At 46.4% G+C, this 12143-nt stretch overlaps 1 protein-coding gene across 1 annotated transcript in view; it reads left to right on the forward strand.

Moving 5' to 3' along the window:
* Positions 1–1188: 1188 nt before the first annotated feature.
* Positions 1189–12143, forward strand: part of p3h2 (prolyl 3-hydroxylase 2) — a 36584-nt gene continuing 25629 nt past the window's right edge. Inside the window, exon 1 of the mRNA XM_062563444.1 lies at positions 1189–1850. Within this exon, the coding sequence (XP_062419428.1) occupies positions 1443–1850 (408 nt within the window). The 5' untranslated portion in view covers positions 1189–1442. The remainder of the gene's footprint in view (positions 1851–12143) is intronic.

The following is a 12143-nucleotide window of genomic DNA, read 5'->3' on the forward strand; positions in this document are numbered from 1 at the left end:
CCCCCCCCCCCCCACCACCAAATGGCCAGGGAAGTCATCCTGGACGGGGGTTAAACAACAACCTTGTTTTTCCACAACCAGCTGGAGACTTTGTTTTGTCCTCCGCGGATGTAAACTAATCAGGAATCTCTCTTGGGCTGGGAAACTGCTGCTGCCCACACTCCTCCTCAGAGAAGAAGGACGAGTAAAAAGGCCAGCTGTGCCTTGGTGAAAAGCTGGTGAAATATGCTGCTATTTGCTGTAAAACTTAGAAAACAACGAGAAGTCAAAACCCTCAGAATACACTACTTGTTTCCTGAGGTTGTTTCCATCTACTTAGTGTTTTTTTTTAACTTTCAAATGTCTCTGACAATACTGCACTACTTTTGTTGCCTAAATCATTACAATGACATTTATCACGTAATCCAAAATCCATTCACTCAAAAACTTCATTCAATCAAAGTGAAGGGATTTGCTTAATTTGGCAATGAATTGTTTATGTATTAAAGATTCAGGCATGTCTGTTTGTCCTCAATGAAGCAGGTTGGTTTAAAACTGCTCATGGCTGCGATAACCTCCAGAGGGAGGCAGTGTCCTTTAGGTGGGTTGTGTGTGACTGGGACTCCAACCCTCAGAAACTTCTAGTACACAAGGCAGCAAGTATTTGTACATGCATAGCTCACTATAATATATTCCAGGGGGGGTTAACTTATTGGGCTTTTTCTAACAGGGACAAACATGATGCTGTTTTCCATCAGTAATCAAACCAAGAAAACAAAACTTACAAAGTCAACGTAATGTCATTGCGTCATTTTCTTTAGAGAACATATTTCAAGTGCGCAGCAATATTCATAATAAATACTTAAATGGACATTTCATCGAAATCCTTTGAATTAGTCACATCTTTAAGTGTATATATTGCTGCCTGGTGATTCCTGTTTTTGGTATTGTGCTCATCGTTTGTTTAACAAAGGATATTTGTGTATCAGGCATTTTTCAAAAGTCGCTTAAATCCAAGCAGGGACTTTGGCGACTGAACAGATTGAAACAACAACACAAGTGCCTTCTAAACACAGACAACAAATAGAGGCGGACTCAACGTATTTCGTGTGGTCCTGTGGTCCCCCCCCCCCCCCCGGACGAACCCCCGCGGACCCCCGCAGGTCCCCGCTCGTCCCGCGATGAGGGCCGTCATCGCGTCCCGCAGGGGGGAGGAGCCAGCGCAGCCGGAGAGGGGCTCATTACAAAATGTGTGTCCCCGACTAACGCGACGTTATTTTGCCCCTCGGTCCGGTGCCGTCCCGCGTTGTCTCCACCCGGAACTTTAAAACACAATTTAAATGGACTCAAAAACGAGTCGAAGCCGTTCGCAGTTGTGACCAACGTTCTGCTCCCCCCCCCCCCCCCCCCACCACCTCCTCCTCCGTCGAGCCTCCTGGTCCGTCGGAACCCCGAAGCAGAGGATGGATGCAATCTTCTCGGTCGTCGTCGTCGTCGTCCTCGCCGCCGCGCTGCCCCCTTCGACAGCCTCCCTGGAGCCCTACGACCTTCTCTACGACAGCGCGGTGCGTTCGTTTTACAACAGCGACTACGCGGCCGTGGCGCGCGACATGGAGGGAGCCCTGCGCGCCCACAAGGAGGTCCGCAGCGCCAGGGTCCGGTGCCGGCTGAGCTGCCAGGACCAGCATCCCTTCGACGCGACCTTCTCGGACCTGCGCTTCCCCGACGCGGTGCTGCGCAGAGCGGCGTGCATGGACGCGTGCATCGAGGAGAGGATCGGCACTCAGTCCATGCACAAAGTCGGCGAGGATGTGGTGCAGGACTTCCACCGCAGGATCCCGTACAACTATCTCCAAATGGCGTATCACAAGGTGAGGATACAACGTCATTTTCCTCTCTTTCTTTTTTTAACTCCACCTCGCTGCATCGCTCCACTTTTACCGCTCCAGTCCTCTTCTGCCGCGGCCGCGGCACAGGCGACGCGACGCGGTGAGACGGGAGGTCTGAAAACCTGCTGCGTGTGTAGATGCTGGCATTTCTACATAAAATGTTCAGTTCCTCAGTTGTATCACTCCGTGTAGTACAGGGGTAGGTAGTTGAAGGCTTTAATTGATCAGCAGGACGTATGAAAGTTGTAACGATTCAAAGTTGAGGCTAAAAGATGAACATGTTCACCTGTCATTTCCACTGATTTCCTACACTAAAAGCCAATGATAACCTTTCAGCAGACATGATCAGATGATGAACTTTGAGATTCATTTTGATGTGCCTCTGCGTCTGTCTGTCCAACCCATCTCAAAGAGAACTCTGTCGTTCACATAGCTCCTCTGTGAGCGGTGTTGTTGGGCGTCAACAAATGAGCGCGCGTAACTCAAGATTTACTTAAAAGAGCACTTTTTGCAAAGCGGAACCGGCGTCAAATTCCGTGTTTGCATAAGAAATATTTGTCTTTCACTGTTTTGTCTGTGAGGAGTTTGCTGGTCCTGGGCGAATATTTGTATTTTTGTAGTTTCACAAGCGTGTGAAGACACAGACATTAGTATTCAGACCTCCTTTTTAAAGAGTTGGAAACCCCACCGTTATGAATCGGTGTATTTTGTAGTTTTCCTGCAGCTCAGCACGTTTTGTCTGGAAGAAGAGAAAAAGCATTAAAGGTCTCCCAATCTTCTTTTATGCTGACGGATGAAAAGAGGAGGACTAGAGCTTTTCAAACACTTCATTTAATACAATAGAAAGTGCAAAGATATATTCAAGGTCTCTTTCTGCATCCGTCCCTCAACAGCAAAGCCAGGGTCAACTTCAGGGTACCTGTACTTTCCGTAGCAGTCATACAGCAGTGAACCAAAGTGATCGACTCGTTATTTGACCTTTTTTACCTTCATGTCGAGCCCCCCGGAGAAGCCTTACGTGCATCTGAGACTCGGTCGACTTCCACTGCTGCTGCTCCCCCTTCAGACCGGCTCGAGACGCCAGCGCGATGACACACGGCTTCCGCTTCCCCGGGAGTGGCGAGAAGTTCAGAGGCCTCGTTACCGTCTGCCGCTGGGCAAAGCGTTTCTCCATTCTGTCTGAAGCGGAGCTGATGCCATCCTCTATAAAAGAGCCCGCTCCTGTCTAGACATGATCATGTAGACACAGCCTTACCACACACACACACACACACACACACACATAGCTGTATTACGTGTGATGTCTTAAACATCTGTTGGGAGAAGAAGTGGCTCAATTACTTTTGTTTTCCCTCACAACACGGCAGAAACCGCAGCTCTCGTGAATGTTTGAGCAGATCTTTTTTTTTTTCCCCGACCTCTCCTTGTGTCACCTCGCACGGTGACGTCTGTACAAACTAAGTATGTGGCAGCACATCAAGGCCCCGGACCTCTGGCGCTGATCTTACCCGAGGTAAGGAGAGGCCGACCTGGAGCCCTCCCATTGGCCAGTCCGCTGAGAGCACATCAGACCGGTCAGTGTGTGCATATGCCTGAATCTTCGGCATGTCTGTGTGTGTTTAGGTGTGCAGGCGCCTTGTGTGTGTGTTAGTATGGGGGCAATTGGTGGTGGTGTATTTATTTTCACAAATAACATTCCAGCATCACACACCCTCCTCCTGACAGCCTCACAATGTGGCCTTTGGGCCTGTTAGAAGAGGTTCCACAGTCAACAACGGCTCTCTTTGCCCCGGCTCGCCCATCATTTAGCCTGGCAAATATTTTATTTTCCCCGTTGTAGTCTGTTTGCTCTGCTAAAAAAAGAGCGAGCACGCCACCTTTTGCAGGTATTAAAGGGAGACTTCAGGGCTGGACCCTAATGGCCTCAAGTGACCTCTGGATCAGGTGAGTTGCACAACTGCAAAGGGATCGGAGGCCCTGAGCTGCCACCAGGTGCAAGAAGAGCTCGTGTCTCCAGATTATGAATGAATGAATGAATGATTTAAGGTCCGACTTAAATCTCATCAATATCGAGGAACACACAGGTTTACAAGCTCCATGCTGACAAGTTGCAAAATGTAAGAATACCTCAATTTGACACACAATGAAGTCTTGGGAATTTGGACACAACCACGAGCAAATGTTCATTTTGCTTTGAGATGTTCCCCGTGCGTCCCAGCATGATGTCAGAAGACGACTTCAGGTCAGGACAGCCTCCTCTGGAATGCTCTCTTTAAAGTCCGGGCCCGTCCGTGATTGCTCTGCGACTGTGCTGATTGGATTACAACACAGCAGGCGGCTTGCTGCTCAAAGTCAGCCCCCCTCGGACAGACTTGGAGTTAGGATCTGGCTTTCTGCTCATTGAGAGAAATGGTCCGAATTGGCCGAACAAACGGCTGTAATGGTATTGTAGGAAGTGTTGGTGTCTTCAAGGCAAATCCGTGTTTAAATTCCTCACTATGTAACGAAAACTTGACGACCAGGCGCAACCACAGCATATTTCTTCACAAGACAATTCTTCAATAAATGTAAATGACCACCTGCGCCTCTGCACCCACTTACTGTGCCAACGTGCTGCTCCCCCGAACATGCCCAGACGGTGTGCCAAAGGCCTTCTGCGTGGCCGCATACGAGCGGATAACACACAGGGACAGGGACGGGACGGCAGCAGGTTGTGGGAAAGGGGGGGGGGGGGTTGATCTGGCCTCTGTGCATGTGTGGCGGAGGCCTCACAGAACGGCAGGCGGGAGCTGTCGTCCTTCAAGGCGGCTTTTATTCATGCTCAAAGGCTTTTTCGATTTAAATCATGAATATTTATCACAGAGTCGGCCTTCTGACCATTTTGTAGCAGATCGGAACATCCCTTTTCACAAAAGGGAGGATTTGGGCTAAGGTTCACTTTGTTGATCCCAACAGCTGCACAGCATTTAGATGTATGTACGGATGTGTGTGTGTCATTCTTTGCTTTTGGTGATTATTAGTCTGGCCGAAAACCCCCGGCTGTCTGAGTCAAGGAATCATGCTGGGATGGAAAAAACAAAGTTCGCCAGGCATCTGTTCAGCCTCACTCGTGACTTGAACTATGTGTTGGCTGCTGCGGGGATGCAAGCAGAGAAAACACTTGAATCTGTCGTGTCATCTTTCACACAGCAACCATGAACTGGTATTTCTCTCTTCCCATCATATTTTGAAAGAGGGTCTCACCTGTGCGACACCCACTCAGTTCACATAAACCAAGGTTTTCCTTCGCGGACTTTTTCGACACAAATGTGGTCAACTTTTGGAAGGTTTTTGAGTATGTTCTGGAACGACTTTGCAGTGAACCCCTGCGGCGGTTGCATCAGAGAGAAGGGAGCTTTTAAGCTGAGGACCAGGCTCACACGTTGATCTCTGTTGTTTGTATGCAGTGGACTCGTGGCTGTGTCCTACACCGTGAACCGGTACTGTTGGAACAGGAGAGACGGGTCACCGATTAGCCATGTCGTTGGTTTTAAGTTGTTGGTTCACGCGGCGCCAGCAGCCGCCTCAGGAGGGGACTATTCTGAGTGCGACCAAACGCATATTTGGTTTTGACAGCTCTGCCGGCACATATTTAGGCCAATATTTTAGTCCACTCAAAAAGGGAAACGTTCCACAGGTTGTCTGAGGTGTCCAATATCCCCCCCCCCTCCCGGCTTGTTCCACACAACCGTGAGCTATGAATTGTTTCAACGTCTCTGGTTGCTTCCAGTCTTCGGCAGATTATTTCTAGGATAGAGAGATGTAGAAACAACAAAGAGCGTACAGGAAGTCAAATGTGATGTGCAAAAAACACTGGGAAATGATGTTGTTTTCTAAGTAGCTGCATCCATGTAAAATGGATAGTTTGGTCTCTCAACAGCTTAAATGTGTCTGTGTTTCACATATTTAGTGCGTGGTCCCAGTGGCAGGGAGCCTGTCACAGCTTGTCTTGTTGGGCAATAGACCAATAGCCGCTAGTAGGTTAGTAGTTGTGGGTCAGTCTGTCGTGACCTTTCTGAGCTGTCTCTGGTCTCATTTGAGTTATTTCTTGTCATCGGGGAAATGTGCTTTTTGGCTTAATCTGAAACCTTTACATAGCTTTTAATTAGTACATAAATAAAGTAACTTAAATCCAATGTAAACGTCTTCTTTACACAGACCAAGACGTGTACATTTTCTAATCTCATTTGAAAAAGTAAATAATGGATCCTCAAGTACACCTCAGAAGTCCGAGACAATCGTCCTTTGTGGGCACTTTGTTTGCCTTTTTGACCCTGCAGCTGTTTCCTGCAAAAATTCAATTCCAAGTGTTGATTGTTTACGCAGGCCCGCTCGGCTGTCGCCAGCCTGCAGGGCGATGATCCCGCGCTGATTCTGCACCAAATGTGTGCTTATGTGGCGCTGTTTGTTTGTGCTGAACGTGTGGGAGACTGAGATATTTAGTTGGTAGGAGAACCCCCCTCCCTAAAGATTTCTTCAGTGGAATGCAAATTGAAATAAAATGTCCAAGAAACTGATGAGCACATCAAATCAGATTTGACGTGTGTGTTTTTCTTCTTGTAGAAACAGGTTTGTTGTAGTAGACAAGTCGGCAGGATCTGAATCAATGTGCGTCAACGAAGAATTGGTTTGCTCCAGAAAAGCTCAAGTCTTTCTCAGAATACACCGGCCCTCAAGTTTATTTCAGCGAATACGTCTTGTCTGGTTTTGTATTCAAATGTTATGAGGTGTCAAAAGTATTCACATTCATTACTCAAGTAGAAGTATAGATACTGGGTTTTAAAAATGCTTCTGTAGAAATTGAAGCATCAACTCAAGCTTTTTACTTAAGTAAAACTATATAAGTACTTGTTTCAAAACTACTTAGTATAAAAGTATTCCATCAAGGACATACTCTTAATGTGTGACCTCGCTCACAGTCAGTCCGTTACAACATGATCAGAAGGGGCCTTCAGATCATGTGACCTGCCGTTGATACGATGGGAACATGGCGACATTCAGAGCATTCACAAGAATGTGAATGAAAACAAGCCAAAAGGAAGGAGGAGTAACGGGGCTATCTTTAAAATCTAAGGAGTAGAAGTAAAAAGTAAAAAAAAAAAATACTCCAGTAAAGTATAGATACCCCAGATTTCTACAAAAGTAGAAACCTCTGGAAATGTTTCCGTGCAGATGTCTCTATTTCACCCCATGAAAAGGCAAAATGACAACTCTTGGAATGCGACCGACAAAGAGGAGTTCATTCTAGCGCACAACACCAGGATTTTCAACTATTATCCCTGAGAGCGACTTTGTCCTCGGATCTCCGCTCCCTCCCTGAGGGTATCTCACAGGTAGTATTACACCTACTTAGGCAACAGGAGAGAATAGTTTTCGTGATCCCATGTTGACCTGACCCCCTGCTGACTCTGACCTCACAGCAGTGTCTCCACATCTGGTTCGGATCTCTGTAAATTACAGCAACCCCTAAACAGCGTTTAGGCACAAGGAGCTGGAGAAAGTTGCCAGGGATTGTGATTAAACTGAATAACAAAGTGTGTGTGTGTGTGTGTGTGTGTGTGTGAGATGTTCCCTCATAAGAAATAATAAAATTCTCGTACATTTGGGGCAGTAGGAATATATCATCTGAAAAGAGTCAAAGGGAGGTCAGTCCTGTATCATCTCCTCTTGGTGCCTGCGGCAAGCCTTAAAGCTGCCTAATGGAACAAATCAGAGACTGGAAATCTTCGACAGCCCTTTGGATTGGAAATGATAGGTACGAACTCTATGGAGCAACTCTATCTGCTCAAAGGAGGGACGCAGCAGATGATTACCGCAACCAATCAGCAGTTGACTTGGCAGCTTGAATCACAGAATGTACATGGAGATTGATGAAATGGTCGCTCCCCAAAAGTGAAGACGGAAGCATCTGGATTGTTCTCTGGTAGGAGGCTGCAGTATGAAGCCGTCCCCTCCAGGCGAGTGGCTCGGCGGGGGGGGGTTACGGGGGTTATATATATATATATATATATATATAATGGCTGTCACTTTGTCATTGTACTGTCAGTTAATAGACAAACGTTAGAGAAATCTATTATATATATTTGCAAAGATCCTATAACAATAATGATCTCCGTTCATGGAAGTTCTTCTGTACCGTTTCCATTCATACTAGCGCAATTGAAAACAAACATCACATGACCAGTGTCCCCATCCACTGGGTATCCGGTGCTTGTGTAATAAAGATGTAGATCAGCTGAGAAAGGTTTGTTTTTTTTCCCCATAGTTTTTGTGAGGAGGAAAAACTTGTCTCAACCTTTTATGGGTACAGAAAACAACAATTCTCTGATTGCTGAGTGACAGAAAACCATCTACTCCCTGTTTACATTGGCACCTGCCTGCCAGTGTAAGTAAAAGCTCATGTGTTAATTAAATTGTGTGGCTATCACACGTAGCCTGAGGGTGAGGACAGTCAAGCTGTGGGGACACGACACATATTTTTGGTTTGAGTAGAACTAGCTGCCTTTTCCTTGGGGAGGGACATTTTTTCCGGATGTGTCAACTGGTAAATATTAATGTATTAGGGAGAGGATTACGTTCTTCTAGTGTTGCCTGGCATGGAAATCTTTACATGCTTTTCCATACAATGACTAGGATCGACGGGCTCTGAGGTTTTCACAGAGTTTGGGTCCTTTTGGGAAGGCCCGACTGTCCTGACCGGCGCTGTGCAGAGTGTTTGACCTCTGTGCAGCACGCGCTACAAGGACACTTCTGGTTCAGCATCAGTAGTTCTTCAACGTGAAAACGTGTTTCCATTCATGGAACAATTCAAATGTGCTTGATAAGACATGCCTTTCACTTGAGTTTTAGTCTGTGTCAATATTTACTCCGTTAGCAACTGCTCTCATGTTTTATTATCAACATCGGACTGTTCATGATGATGTAATGTTTATACTCACAGGTAGGGGTCACAACACTGTTTATTGTTGCTTGGATACGAAACGTTGGTGCTTATTTTCGTGAGTAAATGGCTAGTACTTAGTCAATTATATTAAACCGTGGTCAAGTTTATAATAAAGTAAACTGACAGAAGGTAAAATACATGTATATCTTGTAATAATATTCTTTCCTCTAGATTCTAAGCGGATTATGACGTTTATTATTGCTGTTAAATGGGTGCAGCAGTGTCTCTTCACCACGGCTCACTTGAGATGCGTCTATCTAACTTCAGTGGGCTTTATCCGGGTACTGTACATCTCTCTGCGGGCTCCTCACAGGGCTGACGCATTAGAAATCCACATGACTCACCTAGTTCTTTTCATGCTGCTTTGCTGGCAACACCCAAACTCGTGTAAAGTAAAGCCCAAATGTGCTGTTTCTTTTCTTTTATTGGTCTGTGTGTGCATGGTAGTTAAAGTGGCTTTAGTTAATTATAGGTGTTACGTTCTAAGAATATCTCGTACATTTCCGAGGGTGTGAGGTTGTGCTTCGGCCTAGCGGAAATAAATCAGTCGTAATTGAGTAAATTCCCCACTTTAACTGCCGTTCACACAATGTTGAACCACATCCTATTAAGCTTTTAAATGTCAACAACAGTTGTGAATCGTGTCTGTCACAGAAAATGCCCCTTAATGGTTTAAACCTGGAGTAGGAGCTCACCTTGTGGGCGCGTTTCTAAGAAGCAGCAGAGATACAAACAAAACCAATGACAGGCTCTTTGCTCAGTGGCTTGGTGGCTTTCAGCCTCTTTTCATTAAATTACTACATAGTTTGGGCAGAACGTTGAATTGCTGAGTGTGTCATTCAGTGGAAATCATCTGTTAAATCCCCACGGGTCTATAATATGAGCTCTAACAGAGCGCGTACAGTAGAGCCATTGTAGCATTGTATTCATGACATCACATGGAACAACTACTCTTTGTCTCTCGCAGTGTGATTGGGAAAATCTAGCTGCGGCTTTATTAGAATTGCATATTTCTCTCAAGTGAAGTTTTATCGCTTTCACTCTTATCTTCACGGCCGTTATTAAACATCAGGCCACAGCTGGCATGCTGTCATGGCCATCTTTGTTGAGGGATCTTTTCAAATATCTTTTCATTTATTTAACCGGCCTTCTTTTGTCTGCGAGTCTTGTGTGGGCCTGCACTCGCGGTAGCCAACAATAATCGGCCTCCTTTCTGGTCCTCTCACTTGCCGGCGCGCTGTGGGTTTCAGTAATGTGGAGACATGTCGCGCATGCCTCGTGTTTTCCATCGGCAGCCCGCTCCTAGTGCCCAGCTCGCCGCTGATTTATGAGGTTTCGGTGCACCGTCGGCCTGCCGGCTGCGGCTTACGGGCTGGACGTGTGACGGGAGTCACAGGCACGGACTTGGCCTCAGGCGCTGTATCCCGGGCCAGGATGAGCTCATGTAAATAAGAGGTGCTAGATTCTTTTTAAATGGGAGTCACGTGTATTGTGAAGTCAAAGCGTTTTCCAACATGACTTGCGGCCCTTGTTACCTTCTCACCGGACGCCCGTGAGCAGCATCAAGCAGAGCCAACTCATTGGCCTAGCTCTACCAGGGAATGTGGTAATAGATATATACCGTGAATGATGAGGTATTGGCTCTGGAATGGTTAGTGCTTCTATGCATATTGTTGCACACATCGGTTATTCGGTCTGTATACTTTGGCACTTGGGCATTTGGAAAAGCGCCGCGTGTGTTTTTCTATCATGGCTCCCCTTTTGAATCGCCTTGACCTTCGTTTTAACTTCCTATGGATGACCCTGTAACAGACCTACACGCAACTTCCTGTATCACCTTGAGTGAGCACCATGGGGCCTTTCTGATGCCAAGCCTCATTCTGTTATGTAAGAAAGAAATCGCCACTTTGCCCCCCCGTTAGACATCAAAAGGTAAATGTTTGAAGGTTCCTGTGAATGTCTTGGGCCTTCCTGGGTTTGTTTTTGTCAGAGCCGACACTTACAGCTGACACGGCTTAGTGTAGAAATGTACTCTCATAATAATCCTTCATCCCCGGTGATCCGGCAGGACTTAGAGAGACTGCAGCAGGTATAATTTACTGCCTCACTTATTCTAGCGCTTTGTAGGTATGTGCCTGTGTGGGTTGTTCAGTGAAAGTTTAAGCACCTCATACCTGTCACACCATGCTTCATAATTCAGGGATTGTGTTTTGGGAATAACCCCGTCTTTGTAAGCATGTAATCATAAAGTTTTCATCCCTCTAATACATGGCTTCTGCTGCCTCTGAACCGCCTCACGCTATCAGAAACGTCACGCGAGTCCCTTTTTGCAACGACGCGATGGTGAAGTGCGATTTGATTCACAATTTGGCCTGTCCCCCATTACTCACAGTGACACACAGTGATGCAGATCACAGCAAATCATCACATCACTGCCATTGGAATATAGTGTCTGTGGATTTGTGGCCTGCAGCTGATGGAGTAAATGGAAACAGCTGTTGTGACTAAAGGCTGGATGTCGGGTGTCACATCTCCTGATTCAACGGAGGCAGGGAGACCAGAACGGGGGGGGGGGGGCTTGTTTCAGTCTCAGGGGGTCCGTACAAGCCAGCTGTGAAGAAGGCAAGGCAATGAAGTCAGCCCCTACTTCGGGAGTCACATTTTTGGAACCAACCGCAGCCATGACGGAATACAGCTTCAGCTCTTTTCATTGTCGCATCTTTACAGGACACTGAGAGCTTGAACAGTCACCTCGTCCAAGCTGCTATGAAGGGGGGGGGGGGGGTAATTTACAATCAATATGTCTTGTAGTAGAAAGATGGTGGTGATGATGATGATGATGATGATAATAAAGGCCATTTGTGCCAGAATGTCTTCTGTTAAAAAGCAGGGCAGGGTGAACTCTGACCTCCCTCATTTGAGTTTGTAATTATCTCCTCTGCCGAAAGGATAGTTCAATGCTGAGCATATTTAACTGATATTATTGGGATTTGGGCTTTCTTGTGTCTAATAAAAGAGAAAATTGCATGTTAACAGGGACACGAAAACCTCGTTGTCAACGTTGCAGCAGTTTGCACCTCGTTGGCCCTCTTGAGGTTTCTCAGTTGGTTCTCGGGCTTCCTTGCTCATGGTCTAAATCTTTTTTCCAAGTTTAGTATCCTTCCTTTATTTCCTCATTCACTTAAGCTCAGTACGATGATCTCATTTCCATGTCTGTTGTGAGGGAAGTGTTACCGGGGCAACAGCTTCTCGTGTCTGGGTCATGATGTTGAGGTCAGCGTGTGTATGTTTAA

The sequence above is a fragment of the Pungitius pungitius genome, chromosome 7 (genome assembly GCF_949316345.1).
Source record: "Pungitius pungitius chromosome 7, fPunPun2.1, whole genome shotgun sequence".
Lineage (NCBI taxonomy): Eukaryota > Metazoa > Chordata > Actinopteri > Perciformes > Gasterosteidae > Pungitius > Pungitius pungitius.